Source organism: Populus nigra, chromosome 1, assembly GCF_951802175.1.
Source record: "Populus nigra chromosome 1, ddPopNigr1.1, whole genome shotgun sequence".
NCBI classification, from domain to species: Eukaryota; Viridiplantae; Streptophyta; class Magnoliopsida; order Malpighiales; family Salicaceae; genus Populus; species Populus nigra.
Window position 1 is genome coordinate 17,608,629 of NC_084852.1, and position 24,322 is coordinate 17,632,950.

Consider the following 24,322-nt stretch of genomic DNA (forward strand, 5'->3'; position numbering starts at 1 on the left):
GACGGGGACAACCCAATTAAAAACAAATCCAATGTTGAAGGACTTGTGACCTCGATCATGACACCAAGATAACTTTTTTAAAAAAAATAAAAAATAACCCAATTTAACCAGGGTTAAAATACCAAAACTTGCGACCTTAATCATGATACCAAGATATTCCGAAAGAAAGTAAATAAAATTAGATCATGAAACTTAATTTCCAACCAACTCAGTGTTGGATAATGAATTTAGGAAAAGAATTCAATAAAAAAAATTAAAAAACAACCCGAGTCAACTTGGATTAACTCGTTAAACACTATTCCTAGATCATAAGATTGAGATAACATAATAGAAAGTAAACAGAAAAAATCATAAATCTAATTTCTAATCAACCCAATATTAAAGGATGAAATTGAAAAAAAAAGTTAATTAAGAAAAACTGAGTCAATTGTAACCTACCAAACTCACAATTTGTGTTATGAGAATAATAACTTAATAAAAAACAAATATAATATTAAAAGTGAAATTAAAAAAAATCAAAGAAGACAATGAAATGCTTAACCAAGTATTAAATGAAAAAATTAAAAAAATAATTAAAAAAATCAGAATCAATCAGGTTAACTCGTCAGAACCACATTCTTTTTACTATGTCTTTTGCCTTCTTTTTTTTCTGCTGGATTTGTCCCTGCATTTGAAAGTCATATAAGCTAGAATGTTTTTGATCTTTCATGTCATGTTGTTAGACCTTGCAGTGAGACAAGGCTGTAAATACCTTGCCAACTTTATAAAAAAATCAATCAAGTTTAAACTTATTAGGAAATTGTATAACAAATTCTTGATGATGATATGTATAGTATAGATTTCATGGGTTGAAACTAGGCTATTTATATCTGAAGTCATATAATATTTTTTTTTAAAAAAAATATTATAATTATTGAATGAGGGTAGTTGACAAGTAATGCTTCAGTGCTGCTACACGTTATCCGATTGGTAAACATGGCAGTCCATAGGGGAGTCGTAGAGATCAAGGAGACTCCTATTTAATTCTCTGACAATCTCCAGATGAAAGCGTCCGGGCACCGGTTCGGTCTCCATAAAAAATTATAACACAGCTGCAAGCAGTTTCGTATTAACGTTACATTCATAGAAAATGGAGGTATGGGATAACAACGAATCAAAGACAGTCCCTTTCCAGGCCTTCTTCAGATCTGTGTTGCATGCAGCACTGTAGTCTTGCATGACAGACGTTTTTTCTTTAAATTGATTTTTTTTAATGTTTTTAAAAAATCTTAATTCGTTAATATTAAAAATAAATTAAAAAATTATTTTAATATATATTTAAATAAAAGATATTTTAAAAAACAACTCGTATAGCCCCCATCAAATTAACTTATCACTTGGTGCAGTAGTTACTTTGCTCTCGGAGATCAAACCATGCCAAAGTATTTTAAAGGCTTGTAGCTTTCAAGGACAGACATGGAGATCGTTTGTTTCGCTGTATATCGTCTTCTTGAAAGACTTGTGTGTGTTTGTATCATGTTTTTAGAATAATATAATATAATATATATTTTATTTATTTATTTGGAAGAGCTGTTATGTGTGGACACAAGATGGTGGTAGTGGCAGCCATGTCAAGCATGGCTGCTGTCAAACATGGTTGCATTGTAAGAGTCAATGGTAGGTGCCTAAACAAATAAAACGGTGGCCACCATAATTGACTAAATAAAGAAGATTGTCTTCCATATCAGCTATAAATAGAGGGTGTTATTGAGAGCTGAGATGTGAGACGTAGCAGAGAGAACAAGATTGAGAACAAGAGATAAACACAGAGAGAGAGCTAGGGAGAGTTGAGTTGAGTAGAGAAGAATTTTCTCCTCCTCCTTGTTTTGTTGTTTGTATTGTTTCAAAGCTTGATTAATACAAACCAGTAGCTCCGTGGAGTAGGCAAGTTGCCGAACCACGTAAATTTGTGTGTGTTTGATTGCTTAAATGACCCAACAACTGGTATCAGAGCTTGTTCTTGAAAAGGAGGGTGTTTGATCCAAACTCAAAAATCAAAGTTCTCAAAACGTGTTTTTAAACATACCATCGTGTAGAGCAAGAGGAGACGAATTCACTGGTGAAAACCCGGCGAAGAACCGACGTCCTGCATGCCCGTACGCGCCCACGAAGCCACTGCCTACACGCGTCGTCTCTACCCGGATACCTGCATCTGAACCGGGTTGACCCGCCACGTCATCCGGCACGCCAGCAAACCCGTACAGTCACCTGACACGTCATCTACCACCTAAGCAGTCAACTGCCACGTCATCCGGCCAGTCAGCAGTCGTGTCAGACACTGCCACGTCAGCGCAAAGCGCACGTGCATTTGCCACGTCATCAAAAGTGGGTCCCGTTTGGCCTACGTGGAGGACACATCATCTTGCCACGTCATCAAAAGTGGGTTTGATCCAGTGCTTCGCAGACACTATTCTGGCCTGACACGCGGCTTCATCTGCACCGTCCGTTGATCCAAAAATTTGATTGTTAAGATCTGAGCCATCCGAAGTCCGATTGGGGTGATCTCAGTGTCGTTTCCAATAGTTTTGGCCGTTCCGGACACATCTGTAAGGTCAGATTTGACAAATTCAAATCGGAGATACAGTAAAAATGGCAGATGAAATAAAGGTTGTGGGAATTGAAAAATTTGATGGATCAGATTTTGGATATTGGAAAATGCAAATTGAAGACTATTTATATGGGAAGAAACTTCATCTTCCTCTGTTAGGGAGCAAACCAAAAAATATGCCAGAAGAAGATTGGTTGCTTCTTGATAGACAAGTTTTGGGTATTATCTGGCTATCCTTATCAAGAAGAGTTGCTCACAATGTTACAAAAGAAAGATCCACTGCAAGACTAATGGAAGCTTTGTCTGGGATGTATGAGAAGCCCTCGGCAAACAATAAAGTGCACTTGATGAAGAAGTTGTTCAACCTGAAAATGACAGAAGGCACCTCCGTCACACAACATCTCAACAACTTTAATACCATCACAAATCAATTGTCATCTGTAGAAATTGAGTTTGATGATGAGATCCGTGCACTCATTTTACTAGCTTCACTTCCAAGCAGTTGGGAAGGTATGAGGACAGCCGTGAGCAACTCAGCTGGAAAATCCAAACTGAAATATGATGACATCCGAGACTTGATTTTAGCTGAAGAAGTGCAAAGGAAAGACTCAGGTGAAAGTTCAAGTTCAGGATCAGCTCTCAACATTAACACTCGAGGGAGGAGACAGGATAGAGGCTTATCCAGAGGCAGATCCAAATCAAGATATAGAAGTAAAAGCAAGTCCGGACCCAGAAAGTAGGTTGAATGTTGGAATTGTGGCAAACCTGGTCATTTCATGAGGAATTGCACAAAACCGAAAAAACCTGAAGCTGACTCTGCAAACGCTACCATAGATGAGGTGCAAGACGCTTTGATTCTTGCTGTACAAAGTCCAATTGATGATTGGATTCTTGATTTTGGTGCTTCATTCCACTGTACACCACACCATGAGATGATGCAAAACTATGTTGTTGGAGATCACGGTGTAGTCTATCTGGCCGATGGACAACCAATGAAGATTGTGGGTATAGGAGAAGTGCAGATCAAGACAATGAATAGATCTACGTGGAACTTGCAAAATGTAAGGCATGTTCCTGGACTAAAGAAGAAGTTGATCTCAGTCGGACAACTTGATGAGAGTGGTCATTCAATCCTTTTTTCTGGAGGTATGTGGAAGGTATCAAAGGGAGCAATGGTTTTGGCTCGTGGAAAGAAAACCGGCACCCTGTATATGACCACAAGATGTGCAGACATTATTGCCTCTACTGAAGCAGAAGATCAAGCACAGCTATGGCACTGTAAACTCGGCCATATGAGTCAAAAGGGGATGAAGATACTTCAGTCGAAGGGAAAACTGCCAGAACTTAAAAATGTTGATCTAGACATTTGTGAAAGCTGTGTTCTTGGAAAACAGAAGAAGCTTAGTTTCTTAAAGGTTGGCAGGGCCTTAAGACCAAGAAAGCTAGAACTGGTGCACACAGATTTATGGGGACCTTCTCCAGTAGCATCTCTTGGAGGTTCTCGGTATTACGTAACTTTCATTGATGATTTCAGCAGAAAGGTATGGGTCTACTTTCTGAAAAATAAATCTGATGTGTTCGAAACATTCAAGAAGTGGAAGGCTATGGTTGAGAATGAATCAGGTTTGAAGTTGAAATGCTTAAGATCTGATAATGGAGGAGAATACATTGATGGAGGTTTCAAAGAGTATTGTGCTGTTAATGGTATCAGAATGGAAAAGACCATTCCAGGCACACCACAACAGAATGGCATTGCTGAAAGAATGAACCGGACCATCAATGAACGAGCTAGAAGCATGAGGTTGCATTCATGGCTACCTCAAACATTCTGGGTTGACGCAGTTCATACTGCAGTTTACTTGATCAACCGTGGACCATCAGTTCCTTTGGAGTTCAGATTGCCCGAGGAAGTATGGAGAGGAAAAGAGGTACAACTCTCTCATTTAAAGGTCTTTGGGTGTGTTTCCTATGTGCATATAGATTCTGATGCTCGCAACAAGCTAGATGCCAAATCCAAGAAATGTTTCTTCATTGGCTATGGAGATGAAGAATTTGGATTTCGGTTCTGGGATGATCAGAAGCAGGAAAGTAATCTTCAATGAGAAAGTTTTGTACAAAGACAGATCAAGTGCAGAAACAGATATGACTGATTCAGATACAAGTCCACAAAAATCTGAATTCATAAGATTAGAAGGCCTTCCCGATGTTACCGAGCAGAACAAAACTCAAGAGTCTTTACAAGAAGATTCAAGCACATCTGTACCCACCACTACCCAAGACGATGCAGAGCCAAGTGAACCAATTGTTTATGTTCGCAGGTCTTCAAGGACTATAAAGCCCCCACAACGGTTCACACTTCTACTGAATTATATTTTACTGACAGATGGTGGTGAGCCGCTAAGTTATGAAGAATCCTTACAAGATGGAAACTCAAGCAAGTGGGAGTTAGCCATGAAGGATGAGATGAGTTCGTTGCTGAAGAACAAGACCTGGGAGCTGACCACACTACCTGAAGGAAAGAAGGCTTTGCAAAACAAGTGGGTCTACAGAGTAAAGACTGAGCATGACGGAAGCAAACGGTTCAAGGCAAGACTTGTTGTAAAAGGGTTTCAACAAAAGAAAGGGATTGACTACTCTGAGATATTTTCTCCAGTTGTGAAGCTCACAACAATCAGAGTTGTTTTGGGGATAGTAGCAGTAGAGATTTACATCTTGAACAATTAGATGTAAAAACAGCTTTTCTTCATGGAGAATTAGAGGAAGACATTTACATGCAACAACCAGAGGGGTTTGAAATACCAGGAAAGGAGAACCAAGTCTACAAGCTAAAGAAAAGCCTATACGGTTTGAAGCAAGCTCCAAGACAGTGGTACAAGAAGTTTGACAACTTCATGTGTAGTTCGGGATACACAAGATGCCAAGCTGATCACTGTTGCTATGTTAAACATTTTGACAACTCCTACATCATTCTACTATTATATGTGGATGATATGTTGATTGCAGGATCCAACATTGAGGAGATTGACAAGCTGAAACAACAATTATCAAAACAGTTTGAAATGAAGGATCTGGGAGCTGCTAAACAAATACTTGGCATGAGAATCATCAGAGATCAAGACAAAGGCATACTAAAGCTTTCACAAACAGAGTATGTCAAGAAGGTTCTCAGCAGGTTTAGTATGGATAATGCTAAACCAGTAAGTACATCTCTGGGGAATCATTTCAAGCTCAGCAAAGACCAGTCACCAAAAACCGAGCTAGAAAGTGGATACATGGATAAGATTCCATACACCTCAGCTATCGGCTCTTTGATGTATGCTATGGTCTGTACCAGACCAGACATTGCCCATGCAGTGGGAGTTGTAAGCCGATATATGAGCAATCCGGGAAAGCAACATTGGGAGGCGGTGAAATGGATCATGAGATACTTAAAAGGTTCATCAGAGACATGTCTTACCTTTACAGCTGGTGGTTTGAAACTTAAAGGTTTTGTAGACGCTGATCTAGCAGGAGATGTTGATAGTAGAAAGAGCACTACAAGATATGTATATACTCTAGGAGGGACTGTTGTTTCCTGGAGTTCGACCTTACAAAAGATCATCGCTCTTTTAACAACTGAAGCTGAATATGTTGCAGTTTCAGAATCTGCAAAAGAGATAGTATGGCTACAGAGTTTCCTGAAAGAATTGGGCAAGATGAATGAAAAGGGTACTTTGTACAGCGACAGTCAGATTGCAATCTTCCTTGCCAAAAATCCAGCATTTCACTCCAGGACGAAGCATATTCAGATCAAATATCACTTCATCCGACAATTGCTAGACGAGGAGCAACTAATGCTAGAAAAGATCTGCAGAAGCAAGAATCCAGCTGACATGTTAACCAAAGGAGTTACTCTTGATAAACTGAAGCTGTGTAAAGCTTTAGTTGGTCTCAGAGATTAAAAGACAGATCTAGCACCATTTGTGTCCAAGTGGGAGATTGTTATGTGTGGACATAAGATGGTGGTAGTGGCAGCCATGTCAAGCATGGCTGCTGTCAAACATGGCTGCATGGTGAAAGTCAATGGTGGGTGCCTAAACAAAGAAAACGGTGGCCACCATAATTGACTAAATAAAAAAGATTGTCTCCCATATCAGCTATAAATAGAGGGTGCTATTGAGAGCTGAGATGTGAGACGTAGCAGAGAGAACAAGATTGAGAACAAGAGAGAAACACAGAGAGAGAGCTAGGGAGAGTTGAGTTGAGTAGAGAAGAATTTTCTCCTCTTCCTTGTTTTGTTGTTTGTATTGTTTCAAAGCTTGATTAATACAAACCAGTAGCTCCGTGGAGTGGGCAAGTTGCCGAACCACGTAAATTTGTGTGTGTTTGATTGCTTGAATGACCCAACAAGAGCCTCAATTTAGTCCTTAATTACTTCATTTGAGCTCTTAACCCTTTTTTTCTTCTTTTCTTCAATAATCAATATAAACAATGTCGACATTCAAGTACAGGGATTTGAAGAGGATAAAAACGAATCCATCGTCGTTTAACTTCTGCTTCTATGGGTTAAAATTTCCCAACGTTAAATAACATACTAGAGTAAAGTATAGCAAAAGGCAAAGGGTTTTTTTATATATATAAATTAAATAGATTTTACAATATATATATATATATATATAGTCAGTGGTTAGACAATTTCAAGACATTAAAAATTGAGTTTATCTTGAGCGGTTACTTTTTTTTTTTTTTTTCTTATAGTAACATATTTCTTAAATCCAAACTCTTTAAAGGAAGGATTTGAATTAATTATCAATTGTAAATAACTTGCTATCCTATGTATATTGATATTTGCTTAGAAGACAAAGTTTAAATTAATGTGGCAAATCGTGGGCAATTGGTGCGAGACTCCGCAAGACAAAGGTTGAAAATCATGGGTGATTAAGAGTCTATTCTACGTGTTTGCGGTAGCTTTTCTATCTAATCATGATTTCATCTTATTTGCTTATAAAATAAAACGTAACTTTCATGCATGAGCCCTATCAATAAATGAGTTCTGAACTCGGTTTCTAAGAAGCTATTTCTAATGTTTTTGCTACGTTTCTCTTCTGCTTTTCATTAAGCTAGCTGTGTTTTGTTAATTTGCTACCCAAATCAAAATAACAAAAAATTAACGTTGGGTTGTTTTTATATAGGTTAAAAATTTGCAAAGATCCAAGTTTTTATATTTGTAAATTATAAAAATATATATTTTTTAATTCTCACCAATTATTTATATAATTTGATCCCCATCTTAATTAATTTTGTTCCTGAAATTTTTTTAATTGATATGGCTTAATGATCATAATCTCATTAAAACCAAAGGTCTTTCTATATAAATTATGTTTGTGATGGTATCGCAGTAAGTTTAATGAAACAATAAAATTGGTGTTGTAATTGGCATGATTGGTTTTTTTTAAAATGTATTAATAATAAAATGTAAATTAATGTAATTGTAAAATAAAAAATTAATACATATACTTTTAGATTATTTTATTACCAACATCAATTTTAATTATTATTTTAACCAAATATTTTGTTAGTAAAGAAAACCAGTTTTTTTTAATAATATTATTTTATATATTTTTTATTTTTATAAAAACTTGAATTTACCTGTACCAACGATCAACCACCGTCCAGAAAATCTGAGCTACGAGGTTGATCGACTTCACCATCATGTCTTGTACAACGAGTTTTTCATGAATTTTTCACTGTACAAAACTGACTTGGAAATAGTTTGACGTGACAGGCAAGAGTTGTAAAAAATCATACATCTTTCATTAAGTTTTTATTTGCATTAATTGATTTGTTTTTTCATTCTGCGAGGAATAGAAAAGTTAGTGTTTGCCAATGTTGTTGGAAAGTATTTTTTAAAAATTTTGAATTTTTTTTGTTTTAAATTAATATATTTTTAATGGTTTTAGATTATTTATATGTGATGATATTAAAAATAATTTTTAAAAAATAAAAAATATATATTATATTAAAATAAAAAATATTTTTAAAAATAATAATTAGGATATTTCAAGCACCGTCAAATCCATGATTGAAGGAGTCTTTTAGTATGGACAGTTGAAAAGGACTAGGACTTCTCAGCTGAATTAGATGCATAAAAGAGACTTGCATCAAATTCTGGGACAAATCATTAATGTCGACATAGATCTCATTAGCCTAGACGTACGGCGACCGTTTGGTTTTTTCAATGTTCTTTTTTTTAATTTTGTTGTACTTAAAATAATCTTTTTATTTTTAATTTCAATGTATTAAAGTTAAAAAAAATACTAAAAAAATCAATTTAATATTTTTTCTACCTGCCGTGGGAACGTGAAGCCATCTTCTGCGTCTCTTAAAGCACATCGCATATTAAATTATTGCGTATTATTTAGGAAGTATTATTTTTTAGCATAGCTTGGTAATTGTGATTATTCTTTTTCATATCTAAAATTAGAGGAGAGCTTCCATCTATAATACCCAAAAAGGAAGTCAAAGATCAGCGGCGGCTGTTTCACCCAAAGAGGTAAAAAATCTGGTTTGTCTGCCAGATGCAATGCTTGAAACATGATCAAGGCTCTGCCCAGCAGTTCCTGTAGCAGAGCAAAAGAAACCACTACAGCCAGATCCAAAGATGAAAATCATGTTCCTAGCGCCGCGATGGGAAGAATGGCATCTGTACAGTGAAAGAATAATTGTGACGTTAGAGACAGAGAGAGGAAATTATAATGATGGGATCATGGAACCAAAAAGGGTGGCCGTCAATTACCATAAAAGACAAAGCAGAAGCAGCAATTGAGGTCCATAATTTCATACCATAAATAACGTTGGCAGCGGCTCCTCGTATCTATTCTAACCACCTGGCTAATAATTACTCTTGTGTTTATGAAAACGATCCCGCAATTAAATCTTATTTTATTTTTTAATATTTTGATATCATTTTAATTTATTGATATCAAAAATAATTTTTAAATAATAAAAAATACTATTTTAATAAAAAAACACTTAAAAAAATCACAACCACAATTTCAAACAGGATTTCAAATCTATGAATTCCTATATGTGTATATATACTACATATTAATTTAATAAAAATTGGTTGACTAAACTATTATGGGTCAACGTTGTTTACTATCCTAGTTATTACTTTTCTACCATCTTTTTTCTTAATTTTGAGAGTTAATTATCAATTAGTGCCTTTGATTTATTAGAAATAATTTAATAATTCTTATGATTTTTTGTTCGTTAATAAATTAGTTTTTCCTTCTTTTTTCAGTTATTGAAGTGATGAGTTGAGTTGCTTTTCCAAAAATAAACGTTTTTTCAAGTCAAGAATTTCAATTACGAACAAAAAATACTACAAAATACATGTACTTAACTCACTCGAGTACTCCAAATGGAGAAAGCCACCTAAATGCTGCGGGAAATATAAGAATATAAAACCTTAAAGAGTAATATTATATACATATAGACAGACCTCTAGCTAGGACCACTCTTTTAGCACCTACACAAATGGCAGTTCCAAAATTCAAATTTTCCCATCTTCTAAGTTAGTGGCGAAGATGCGTGAACCGAAGAGACAGGTGGAAGGCGGGCAGGAAAAAAAAAGAAAAGAAAAAAAAGAGGGTTTAATGACGCTTTAATGGTTTCAATTTTTGACAAGCACTAGATGAAACTTACTTTTATAAAAAAGATTAAAAATTAAAAATTAAAAATATAAAGATTAAATAAAAAAATAATATATGATAATTTGGGATCGAAAAATAAAATTAAAAACAAACAAAACTCTTATAAAAGATCAAGTGAAATTAAAAATATAAAAACTGAAGTTAAAATACAAATAAAAAAAACCAACCTGTAATTCTTAGGACAATTCTTAGAACGGGAGAGAGACACAAAGAAGAAAAAACAAGAAAGATCTACCAACAATAAACCGTCTTATTTCCATCGACACGAGCCACACCATCAAAAAGAGTATGCGATGGCGCATCTAAGGACACGACAACAGAGTATTTTCCACAATTATTTGCATTAAAAATTAATTAATCAACCTTAAAACATGAAATTGCCCTCGTTGGTTATGGAATTGACAAAAAAAAAACCAGTGTGAGAAGAACAAAAGGTCCCTAGATGCTTGGTTTGATATTTTTGATATCAACGATAGACATGTCATTCAATTGTATTTTTACAAATGAAAAAACAAAAACACCCATCTTAGCAAGTTTTAAAAAAATCAGTTTAGAAGATAATTACTATATATATATATATATAAAGGCCTTAATTCTCTATTTTTTAAAACAAAAGGATATTTATTTAATCATGTGTTTTTCTCTCTATTTTTTTCATTTAAAATCATAAGTTGTGTTTCATTAATGTTTCAGGGCAGAAATGACAAATATAAAAAAGACAAAAATATATTTAATTAAAAAAACAAAGATAAAAAATAAAAAATAAATTTATATACTCTTAAAATAAAAAATAAAAAAGACATATCTCTAGTATTTTTATTATTCTCATCTCATTTATCTTAAAAAAAAGTAATAACATGATACTAAATATTTTTATCCTCTTTAAAGCAAGGTTGTCACTCCGTTCTGTTTTGTTCGAAATGACTGAAATATTTCATATCAATTCAAAAAGCAGAATAATTTTTATCTCATTTTAAAAAAGACTGTTTTGTTCGGATTTTTTGGATAAATTTCGACTGGAATGTTCTGATTTCATTTCACATGTTCCGTTTCAGGCTTTAAAAGCCATTGAATCAAACCCAAACTTCAACTTATTTTAACCAAAACAAATTGTAAAAATACCATATAAATATTAATAACTCCATTTTCAACTACAAAACAATCTTTAATCAATCTAAAAATAAAAAAATCAAACAAAACAATAATAACAATAATAATAAATTTATGGACCCTAATCTATTTTTTTGGCATGGTTAAATGGTAAATTCATCTTCATTGAACTCCCCTCTCCTGACAAACTTTCATTGACACCAATATCTATTACATTTTTCCATTTCTTTGATCGAATAAAACATGAGTTGCACATCTTTTTTATAAAATGTTAAGGATCAAAAAATCATTCTCCATTAATATCACAATAAAAATATATTTTGCATTACGATTATAATATAAAAAGCACCGAACTATTTCTTATTATCCTTAAGAAAAACATGATTTCCTCGTGATATTGAATGAGTAAACTGAAGGGAATTTAAAGGGGTAACAAACAAAATTATAGTTTAATTAAGGGTTAAAAAATATTAATTGGATGGTGTTCGTGTGTTAACCTAAATGTGACACTCAGATTCCATAATATTTTGGTATTTTGTTTAAGTTGAATTATTTTAAGTTAAAGTTATATTTAATCTTGATTATTTAAAAATATTTTAAATTTTAAAATTATATTTGTTTGACGTTGTGTTTATATTATATAATTTATAATTAATTTATCTTGAATTTCAATTATATTTATTGAATTATCCAAAACAACATACTAAAACATTTTAAAATCAAAACATTCTTTTTCAATTGAAAATATAAAACACTTCCCAAAACAGAATTGAGAAGCTTGCTTTAAAGTATCCTAAATTTACTCGACCTTGAACTTAAATGCAAAAACAGAGTATCAAACTGCTTCTCACACCAACCAATAGCAATAACACACATAGCATCCCACATTAAAATTCTTACCTGCCTGAAAAAACTCCGTTGTCCTCCTTCCCAATATAAAGCTGCCTAGCTAGCTGAGCCATTGCTACAAATACCATCCATCAAACAAATATATCCCATCATACTCTTCTCCCTCCGTCTGCCCTTGCTCCTCCGCCACCTCCCTCCATTGTTTTCTCCTCTTCAAACATGGTTTCTTGCAAGGAGGATCAAAATTTGGTCTATGACATTAAACTATCATCTGCTGGACCGGGTCGTATTACTGGTTCGGACGTGATTCACGAGCCCAATGGCATGGACTTGGCCATGAAGCTTCCCTATCTAAAAGGTGTCTACTTTTTTAACAGCCAAGCATGCCAAGGATTGACCATCATGCAAATTAAGGGAAGCATGTTTTACTGGCTTAACGACTACTATACAGTTTGTGGCCGCTTCAAGCGAACGGAGGCTGGACGGCCATACATGAAATGTAATGACTGTGGTGTGAGGATTGTAGAGGCTCGGTGCAGCAAGACTGTCGATGAATGGCTAGAAACAAGGGATTGCTCTCTTGACAATCTTCTTATTTACCATTCACCTATTGGTCCTGAATTATTTTTCTCTCCTTCGCTTTACATGCAGGTAATTAATGTTTAATTCATTTAATTATGCTAAACATGTTTACGTCAAGAATAAATCACTTTCAAAATTAATTAAGTCATGTTCATTTTTCTCGTTATTTATTGTTTGGAATTGTGTTGCAGGTACTTTTCAGTTTTTATTTTATCTTTTTAAAAATTTTAAAAACTAGTAATTCAGTGCTTTTTAATATATATATATATATATATATAAAGCAAAAGCTCTTGGATGCTGGCTATGATTTCATGAGGTATAACCTCATGGAAATTATTGTGATTACCCGATTATATAATTAATTAATTATATAGTTTGGTCTTCTAAGACTTTTTCTTGTTTAAGGTAACCAAGTTCAAATGTGGAGGAATGTCCATGGGCATAAGCTGGGCCCATATAATTGGAGATGTGTATTCAGCTTCAGAGTGCCTCAACTCCTGGGGCCAATTCCTGGCTGGTCTTAAGTCGTATGGGCCTTTCAAACTCACAAAATCACCCACTGGGCTTGAAGATTCCAAGAGCCCATCTGTGGGTACCCAGGAACCCGTTTCTCTGAAACAGGTCGACCCGGTTGGTGACCTTTGGGTAACTGCCAATAACTGCAAAATGGAAACTTTTTCATTCCATTTATCTGCTTCACAAGTATCTCAATTACACTCAAGAATTTGGGGTCCGAGTGGAATTGCCAAGATCCCATTTTTTGAGTCGCTGTGTGCTATAATGTGGCAATGCATAGCCAAAGCTAAAGATGGGCTTGAGCCTAAAGTTGTCACCCTCTGCAAGAAAGATCCCAACAACCCTAAAGGTGGGATTTTGAGCAACAGTCAAATTATAAGTTCAGTCAAGGCAGATTCCTCAGTTGTGGACGCAGATTTGAAAGAACTGGCCACGTTGCTGGTTGATCAAGCCACAGAGGAGAATAGCCAAATTGAAGAGGTGGTGGAAAAGGATAATGGAGTATTTGATTACGTTGTGTACGGTGCAAATTTGACATTTGTGGACTTAGAAGAGACTAATTTTTATGGACTGGAATGGAATGGACATAAACCAGAAGCTGTGCACTATAGCATCCAAGGTGTTGGAGATGAAGGAGCTGTTATGGTACTTCCATGGCCTAAAGATTCAGGCACGGATGGCAACATTGGAAGGATCGTGGTGGTAACTCTGCCTGAAAATGAGGTGGTGAAGCTCAGATTTGAGCTGCGAAAAAATGGTCTGATGCTTGAAGATGACATCGATTCCTGAATGACTGCAAGGCTGATTAAATATTGCCAGAAATCAGCAGTACTGTGTGCAGTAGTGTTCAAGCTTTAGTTTATTAGGACCTGCATATTGTCTACTAATGCTATCCTTTGTCACTCCAAACATAAATAAAATATGTAAGAAATTCACTTAGTAGAAAGTCTCGGAGTACTCAAGTTCATGTATCAGTAACTCCCTCGTCTTTATTGCTGGAATTAAGAGCTTTACGAGGATTACCCTCATGGATTAGGTTAAGGCAAGATCATTTTCTTGAGCTGGACTGTAACCCATCAAATTTGTTAAAGGCAATCCACCATCTTCAATCTCCATCAGTTCTCCTGCGCGCGCAGCCGTAATTTCTTAGTGGATTTTCTTTGAAAAATAATCATGCCTGCTTCCTCCAAGAAAATCAAAAGGATAAATTGACTTTATGGAAATATCTAGTGCAATTATTACGATTAATCACACGTCATGAAGCAACAAACCTTCCGCGTACGCTGTTTGATATCACGGGTATGTTTTAAAGTGTTTTTTTTCAGTGAAGATATATTTAAATAATATTTTTATTTTTTAAATTTTATTTTTAATATTAATACATTAAAATAATTTAAAAAATAATAATAATAAATATTTTTAAGACGAGAAAACAAACTCTTAAAGTTGCACCTATGATGCAAGAGAATGAAAGCACGGCACTCGCACAATAATTAATGATTATGTTAGTGTCTTGTCTCTTTGAAAAAGTGTCAACCCATCATGAACATAGGCGAGCAATAAATTATAATATTTTCTTATACTGTTAATTTAGAGTGTCAATCCCTCACCCAATGAATTGATTTATGACTTTATAACTCTAGTACATAGCTAATTATAAGATTGAGTTTACTTGTAGCTATTAAAGCTTTATATTTTTATTAATTTTAAAATTAATAAGATTGGTTGAATTATGCATGAATTGACTTGAATATCATTTTAATTAAAAAAACTAAACACGATTAGAATTACTTATATTTATAGCATTTATAAAGACTATTACTTGATTTTTGTACATATTTATTTCTTGTAAAGATTTTAAAAAAATATTTTGTTTAAATAACCCATATTAAAAAAAAGCACATAAATATGGGATAAATTGCATTGTTCTAGATACGTAATTAATAAATTAAGTTGTAGCAACAAATGTTTAATGGGAAGGCGCTATTATTGCGTAATTATCTACAATACAACTCATTAAGTATGCTTCTTTTCCTAATTAATCTTTTAACTATGTTTAAAAAGAACGTAAAAGGGCAACAAAACCCACCGTTTTGCCAGCTACCAAACAACTCAACAAATATTTGAAAAACACAAAGAAAGAAAGGAAAAGGTCTAAAGAGGTGTCGAATCATGGAGTATGCCATATTTCATGGATAGATACTTTTTAGATTGACTCGGTAATTTTTAAAGCTTGGTCTGAGTTAAATTTACTTATAAACTAAATTGAAATTTAATCTGATCAAACACGGATGATTTGATAAATTAATTTATAATATAATTAATTTAGATAAACTTAAATAAAACCCGATGAGGTTAATTTTTTAAAATATTATTCACGCAACATCATTTATTTATTTTATTTTTAATTGTTATCCCGTGCAACATATTTCAATTTAAAAAGAAAAAGAAAAAACATCGTTTTTGACGAAATGTTGTCAACCCGAGTACATGCACAACCTGAATATTAGTTTCCAATCAAAAGCCATTTTAGATTCCTAGAAAGGATAATATCTTGGAAGAGAAGTCACGCAGATCTAGGTTGAATCAGTAAAAGGGTCCCACTGTGGGCCCCAGGCTTGTTCTGCAACTTGCCTTGGACATGTTGGGGTTCTCTTTCCACCAAGTAGCTAGATGTTTCAATCATGGCTTCCAAGAATGGCCCACAAATCAACTCCAACCGCACCGACTTCAACTACACGGACAATCTTTTTTCTTTCTATTTCTGTCGGTGTTTTTTAAGTTTTAATAACTATAGTTTTTTAAAATATTTTTTATTTAAAAATATATTAAAATAATATTTTTATTTTAAAAATTTATTTTTAATATTCACATCTATATAAAAAAATATATTTTTAAATTTTATCCAACTCTCATTTAAAAATGTAATAACAAGGGTTTAACTATCATCAACTGATAATAATATCAGTTAATTTATGAAATTAATACATCAAAATAATTTAAAAAAATATAAAAAAAATATAAATTTTTTAAAAAATATAATTTCAATTGAGTTTATACATATAATTTTAAAAAAATCAAATAAATGATTTAACGAGAAGCTCATCTGAATTTTCAACCAAGGATGAAAGAGTAACTCCATGATTATCTCCACATTAATCTTCCGAACCGACCGGGTTTAGTTTTTAATTAATATTTTATTTTATTTACAAAGCAATCCTTATTTGAAATTTTTTTTACCCTTATATTTTTTTTAAAAATTACATTTTAGTCGTAATAAAAACTTTTTGCAATTATAAATCCTTGCATGATTACAATATTTTATGTGATACTTGTAATGTAACGAATCATTAAAATTGCAACAGTCCATTACATTAAATCTTGAAAATTACACAACCAAATATAGAAATATTATTAGTCATTGCTTCACATGATTAATTACATCTAAGATAAGTGTGAACTTGGTCAAAGGGAACCAGCAGGACTTCAGATAAGGATGCCGATCACTGTCCAGAGTGCGGCCAACGTATAATTATCTATACCACTAATTATATATAAAATTAAATTTCCATCCAAGGAAATCCGGGAGAAAGAATGGAAAACGAGTAATGAATCGAAGGAGCAACACGGAAGAAGAAAACACGAATAATATGCAGCCTCCAATGAAAGATAAGCTCAAGCTTCATACATCCATGCATTTCAAAAGCACTCTCCACGAAACATTACAGCCATCATGTTTACATGAACTTCAGCACGCAGCAGACACAAAACACCAGAGAAATTAAAAGATAGGGGAAGGAGGAATGAAATGAAAGAGAGATGCTTCAAAACTTAATATATTTCAGACACTAATTCTAGCTTCAGCAGTGGAGATAACACTTGAAGGAGCAAGCAATAGCAGTTAACTTTATGTACAGCGTAAAGTGGGCAGCAAGTCATGGAAACAACTCTTGAAGGAGGAATGAAATGAAAGAGAGATGCTTCAAAACTTAATATATTTCAGACACTAATTCTAGCTTCAGCAGTGGAGATAACACTTGAAGGAGCAAGCAATAGCAGTTAACTTTATGTACAGCGTAAAGTGGGCAGCAAGTCATGGAAACAACTCTACAATTTCCGATATCAGGTAACTGTTTGGTTAGCATGCTGATATAACTTTATTGCTGCTTATGGCAATGCTAACCAGACAGTTCTTGAATAAGCATCTCAATAAAGACAAGTATATACACTGAGTATAACAAAACCTATCTAAAGTTCCTCAGATAATCCTTCCCTGCGTCTCCTCATTCGAGCTGCCCATGACATGCTGCTGCCACCAGCATCCTTGTTCGTGCCTCTTCTCTTCAGCTCTGATAGCTGAGACTGCCAGCAATTCTTCCATTCACTTCTCCCTTCCATTTCCTGATTGTAAAAACAAACCCAGTAAACATCAAGTGATAACATAGAACGACAGCCTAATTAGTACTTTATTACATAAGTGCCCAGTATCCGATGTACAGCTTCACTTTCTACCAAAATCAAAGCGATCTAACCTTACTAAGATTCCAAATGTTTATTCAATCAAACAATGAAATTGAAGCACTTAAATACAAAAACAAAGATTCTCACGAGGATGAAAGTTGAGTGAAGATCTAAACAGAAAAGGATTGAAGAAATCAAAACTTAATTCTCTGATTCTTTACTAATCAATACTTTGAGAGTTTCTACTAAACTTTGTCAGCAACAATAATTGATTAAACACAGAAACACATAATTTTAAAGTTCCCTCCTTTCTTCTAGGCCAACTAGCACAAACAACCAATAATTAAACAAAAAAAAAACACCATGAACCCAATCTGACAGCATTTTTTTTTCAAAAAGATATCAATTTACCAAGATTGAACACGCCAAATTAGCCCCAAAAGAACCGATAATCTATCAAAAAAATTAAAAAGAAAAAGAAAATAAAAACTCCAGACAATTCGAAGAGAAGAGAAAAAAAAAAACTAACACGTACCCACTTCAAACCAGACCATAACAAAAAAAAAATATTCACACTCTGAAATTAAAAAACCAAAAACCCACATCAAAATTTTAACCAAAAATAATAAAAAAAATACACAAAACTAACTGCATGCACAGATAAAATAAATATAAGAAAGAAAAAACTATACCTCATCATTTTGATATGGATAACGTCTCCTAGCAGAGAAAGCTAAATGAAGACCTCTAGCCATATCACGATCATAAATCTCTTTCGTTCTTGGATCCGATAACGTCTCATAAGCCTCTTGAACCCGAATAAACCTCCGGGTATACTCTTCGACCCGACCCGGAGGTGAAACATCTGGATGGTACTTTCTTGCCAATTGCTTGTACGCTTGTTTTATCTCAGGAAATGTCCCGGATTCGGGTATGCCCAGTAACTCATACAAGGTCATCTGACCCAATTCTGTGGTGATTTTTGCATTGATTGTGGTTTTGGTTTTGAATGACCCCATTGGGATTCTTGTAACGGGTTTAAACCGTAGAATTGGGCTCGACTCAGGCTTCAATGGTGATAGATAGAAGCGAGCGGTTTCGCTTCCTGGGATCATTAATCCATAGCAACGCATCTCTCTCTCCTACAAGCCTGTGTTTTGGTGTTTTACAAGAGAGATAGATTCTGGCTGGGTTTTTATACGTGAGTTTTATTTATTATTATTATTATTATGTAAAAGGTTTTTTGGAGTAAATTATAACTTAGTCCCACTACTCTAGTAAAAGCAACATAAGTCCTTGTGGTTTTAAAATTATATATTTAATATCTAATTTTCAATTATAATTTTAATTTAGTCCCTACTTTAGCTTCAAACTCTTCTCATATTTGTTTTATCTTTTCAGAAATTGTTGTGCACACTTGGCATTGCACTCCCCACTTTCAAATAAACATAGAATCCATCGCCACTATTATTTAGAGATTATACGAGAGTTCATGATATAATATTTGGTATAATGAATCATTTCTCGTGCGCTATAAAAAATATAGATATGTTAATGGATTTTATTTTTTTTATTTTTTAAATAATGTTATTTTCTAAATTAATTATAAATTAGTCTTTTGGTATAAATTGTTGGTAATTCTAAGCACAAAACAAATTACAGCAAAGAAAATGCATTCTCTTACGGAATTCAAAGCAATGGTTGGCTTATACAAGCCTTATAAGATGATAAGATGAAAAACATAACAACCCATGTTTTACATGGTAACAAATAGATAATCAGTTAAAAACTTAGTCTACGTGTCCCACTTAATAGGATTTATTAACAGAATAACTTTGACAATCTCAACATTTAACAGTCTCAACAATGCCTCCCCTAAACTGAATGTAGTAATACTTTCAGTTTAGTCCTGATACCTCACACACATCCAATGACTTGCATAGCTTCAAAAATACATCCAGCTTGAGTGGTTTTGTCATAATATCTGTAATTTATTCTTGTGTGCCACAATGCCTCAGCTCAACAACTCAATCTCTAGTCAAGTCACGCAGGAAATTAAACCTTACATCAATATGTTTGTTGCGCATGTGCATAACTGGATTTTTTAATAACTTAATTGTAGAACTGTTGTCACATAACACAGTGGTGCACTTGCTTTGAGAATTACCAAGCTTTTCCAATACTCTTCTCACCCATACTCCTTGACATGCACATGATGTAGCTGCTACAAACTCTGCTTCAGTAGTGGATAAAGTAACAACCGGCTGTTTTTTAAAAAACCAAGACACAAGTCCTTTACTGAGTAAAAACACATAATTAGAAGTACTTTTCCTGTCATCCACATCTCCTACATAATCATTGTCTGTATATGCCATCAACTCTTTATTACCCTCTTTTTGATTAAAAAAAAATCCCAAATCCACAGTACCTTTCAAGTATCTCAACTCTTTTTTTGCAGCTTGCAAGTGCATCTCAGTTGGATTTGCCATGAATCTACTAATGAGACACACAACATACATCAAATTTGGCTTTGTTGCAGTTAAATACATAAGACTTCCAACCAACTGTTTATACACAGTAACATTTACATTGGCTCCTTCTTCATCTTTCATTAATTTAACACCAAGAACAATGAGATTCTTCACACTATTACTTTTTTCCATCCCAAACCTCTCCACAACTTCTTTTGCATATTTCTTTTGACTAATATAAATGCCATCAGAATTTGAAGAACCTTCACGCCAAGAAAATATTTCATTTTGCCCAAATCAGTCATACCAAATTCAAATTTCATAGAATTCTTAAATTTAACAAACAAACTTTCATTATTACCAGTAAAAATTAAATCATCAACATATAAGCTAACGATCAAAATTGTACCTCAATTTCCTGTTTTTATGAATAAAGTGTGTTCACAGTTGTACCTCTCAAATTCTTCTTTAACAAAGTATGTTTCAATCCGGCTATACCATGCACGAGGAGCTTGTTTAAGGCCATATAATGCCTTCTTTAATCTGTACACCTTGTGCTCTTCACCTTTCTTCTCATAACCTCGTGGTTGCTCGACAAATACTGCTTCATTTAACTCGTCATGTAGAAAAGCACTTTTGACATCAAGCTGCTGAAGCAATCACCATTCGAATTGTATCCTATCTAGCCACAGGTGCAAATACTTCAGTATAATCAATGCCATGTTGTTGTGCATACCCTTTCGCCACCAACCTAGCTTTACACTTGCCAACCTCGCCATTTTCGTTGAGTTTAGTTTTGAAGACCCATTTTACTCCAATTTTCTTCATTCCTTTAGGTAAATTTGTCAGCTCCCAAGTTTCATTTCTTTCAATTACATCTATTTCCATATTCATTGTAATTCTTCATTTGGAACATTGTACAACTTCTTCAAAGGTGACTGGATCTGTGAGTGAAATAAATAAAAACAAGTTTTGCTCAGCTTCTTCTTTAAAAAATTCTCCTCCGCTCACATAATCTTCCATCCAGAATGGCACTCTTCTGTTTCTCCTTGCTGGTGAACTTTCTACATAAGATCTGTGCAAGTTTTCTAATGGTCTTTCTGTCGATATTTCTGATGTACTTTCTGTGCTCTTCCCTACTAGTAATTTATCTGTAAATGGTCTGCCCCTCTCTTCTGGTGATCTTGTTATTTCAACTTCTGATGAATGTGGTGCAATTGAACGTGAATTTTCTCTAGAGGGATTGCATAAAGATGAGTTGGCTTCTGCACTGGCTTCTGTATTACACAAAGGTAAGCTAACTTCTGCCTCTTCTTCTTCTTCATTTTGATCAACTTCTGCCTCTTCTTCTTCTTCATTTTGATCAACTTCTGCTTCTTCTTCTGCTTCATTTTGATCATGTTCACTTCCTTCTTCATAGTTATCTCTCCACTCAAGAATATCAGATGATGTTACTTTATTATTTCCTTTCCAATTCCAACACTTATTTTCATCAAAAACCACATCTATGCTTATCACTATCTTTCCGGATATTGGATTATATAATCTATATGCTTTAGACTCTTCACTCATCCCTAGCAGCACACACTGAAAACTCTTATCATCCAGCTTCTTTCTCAAATTATCCGACATATGGACATGTCCAATGCATCCAAAAACCCAAAAATTATTCACATTTGGTTTAACACCACTCCAAGCCTCTTCAGGATTCATGTCTTTCACTGCTAATGTAGGACTTCTATTTAGCATATGTGTTGTCCAGTTTACTGCTTCTGGCCAGAATTTTATTGGAACTTGTTTCTCCGATAACATGCTTCTAACTATGTTCATGATTGCCCTATTCTTGCGCCCAGCCACTCCATTTTGTTAGGGAATATAGGCTGCAGTGAGTTGCCCGATAATACCATGATCCTTGCAAAAATCATTGAACTTAAGAGAAGTAAACTCACCACCTCTATCTGTGTGTAGACAGCAGATGAAGGTCCCTGCTTCTTTCTCAACCAAGTTTTTATAATTCTTAAAAACAGTGAAAGCTTGAGATTTTTCAGCATGAAAGTATATCCAAACCTTACATTGTAATCATCAATAAAATTTATGAAATACCTCTTCTTACTATTGGAAACAGGTTTGATAGGACCGCAGATAACAGCATAAATCAGTTGCAGTCTTTGAGATGCTTTCCATAAACTTCTCTTTGGAATTACCTTCCTGTGTTGCTTTCCCACCATGCAATCGATGCAAACTTTGCATAAGTTTTTCAACTGTGGTAACCCTCTGACCATTTGTTTATACTGCAATATTCTTAGATCCTTATAGCTTAGGTGTCCATATTTGCAGTGCCAAAGGTGAGTATTGTCTTCAATGGTTGTTTGAAAATAATTGGTAGTTTTCATTCAACTGTTGCATGCAGCATGAACATCCTGTTTGCACAATAAGCCTTCTCGTGGGATGATAAAGTTTACAAACTCCATGCTGGATTAAAATAGCTACTCCCCGTTATTGCATTTGTCCAATGCTTAATAAATTATTTCTCAATCCAGGTATATAGAAAACATCTGTGATTACTTGAGTAACTCCAACAAGCTGCAAGCGTATGGTACCTTTTCCCATCACAGTTATTTTGGAATCATTCCCTAGCTTTACAGATTGCTGAAATTCTTCATCAAGATCAGAGAACCACTGCTTATGTGCACACATATGATTGATGCATCCTGAGTCAATAAACCAGACATCTTCTCATCTTGATTGATTATGCTTCATATATGACATCAACATCAACTCTTCTTTCTCCTCAAGCTCAGCATAGTTTGCTTCCTTCTTCTATTTCGGACACTTATATTAAAAATGTTCTAACTGATGACATTTATAACTATATTAAGGCTTTGTTAAATGCTGGGTTGATTCTTCTTCTGCCTCTTCCTCGAAATGCTCCACGTCCTTGACTGCCTCATCTTCCACCAAATCTATTATCTTAGGTCACTTTTAATGCCTGCTCATCTCTTTGATGCCCATTCATCCTCTGCTCGTGTACTAGTAAACTACTCTATAATTCATCAATGGTTAAAGTGTCTAAGTTATTGGATTCTTCAACCGATCACACCACATAATCAAACCTTGAAGTCATTGATCTTAATATCTTTTCAATGATCACGACTTGTTGTATGTTTTCACCATGAATCTTCATCTTGTTAGCTATGATGAGTGTTCGAGCAAAATATGAATCAACACTCTCCCCTTCTTTCATCTATAGAATTTCAAACTCTTTTCGAAGAGCTTAAAGTTGTGCTCGTTTAACTCTTGTAGATCCCTAGTACTCCTGCTTCATAGAGTCCCAGATGTGATTAGATGTATCTCTATTAAGAAATTTTTCCATAACAATCGATCGATAGCTTGAAACAAATAATTTTTAACTTTCAAGTCTTTCAGCTTCTGGTCTGCAATGGATTATCATTGTGCTTCAGTAAGCTCGACTCCTTCTGCTGCGATAGAAACACCATTCTCCACCAAACTCCAGTATTCTTTTGAACGGAGAAAATTTTCCATAAGCATGGACCAATGATCGTAATAACCATTGAACTTAGGAATTGCAGGTTGAACAAAAGTATTTTCAACTGTCATATGATGACTCTCTCTGTGTTTGAACTCTCTGTGTTTGAAATCTCTTTACAATCTTGATGTTTTACACTCTTCTTAAGAAACTGCAATTTCTTGTCTCTCACAAACAGATCCTATAACCTGCTTTAATACCAATTATTGGTAATTCTAAGCACAAAACAACTCACAACAATGATAATGCACTCTCTTATTGAATTCAAATCAATGGTTGGCTTATATAAGCCTTACACGATGATAAGATGAAAAGCATAACAACCCACGTTATATGTGGTAACAAATAGGAAATCAGTTAAAAACTTAGTCTACGTGTCCCACTTAATAGGATTTATTAACAGAATAACTTTGACAATGTCAACATTTAACAGTCTCAACATAAATTGCATTTGTTAAATTGTGTTTCAAGAATTTTTTTATTTTAAAATAATTTTTTTATGTTT

The 24,322-nt window shown here is 34.2% G+C and overlaps 2 protein-coding genes across 2 annotated transcripts; one reads left to right on the forward strand and one right to left on the reverse strand.

Moving 5' to 3' along the window:
• Positions 1 to 12,379: 12,379 nt before the first annotated feature.
• On the forward strand, positions 12,380 to 14,456 carry LOC133683380 (protein ECERIFERUM 26-like). The gene is made up of 2 exons (XM_062106770.1): positions 12,380 to 12,891; positions 13,228 to 14,456. Exons 1-2 carry the CDS (start codon positions 12,460 to 12,462, stop codon positions 14,125 to 14,127), a joined length of 1,332 nt encoding a protein of 443 aa, XP_061962754.1. The 5' UTR covers positions 12,380 to 12,459; the 3' UTR covers positions 14,128 to 14,456.
• A 2,860-nt stretch (positions 14,457 to 17,316) lies between these two features.
• Positions 17,317 to 18,980, reverse strand: LOC133698652 (chaperone protein dnaJ 20, chloroplastic-like). The gene is made up of 2 exons (XM_062121658.1): positions 18,492 to 18,980; positions 17,317 to 17,739 (listed from the first exon to the last, which is right to left on the reverse strand). Exons 1-2 carry the CDS (start codon positions 18,930 to 18,932, stop codon positions 17,587 to 17,589), a joined length of 594 nt encoding a protein of 197 aa, XP_061977642.1. The 5' UTR covers positions 18,933 to 18,980; the 3' UTR covers positions 17,317 to 17,586.
• Positions 18,981 to 24,322: the final 5,342 nt, after the last annotated feature.

Coding starts and splice junctions, on each gene's coding strand:
- LOC133683380 (XM_062106770.1), top strand. CDS start 12,460: ATGGTTTCTTGCAAGGAGGATCAAAATTTGGTCTATGACATTAAACTA. Junction 12,892..13,227: donor CTCCTTCGCTTTACATGCAG/GTAATTAATGTT, acceptor TTCTTGTTTAAG/GTAACCAAGTTCAAATGTGG.
- LOC133698652 (XM_062121658.1), bottom strand. CDS start 18,932: ATGCGTTGCTATGGATTAATGATCCCAGGAAGCGAAACCGCTCGCTTC. Junction 17,740..18,491: donor ATCCATATCAAAATGATGAG/GTATAGTTTTTT, acceptor TTTTACAATCAG/GAAATGGAAGGGAGAAGTGA.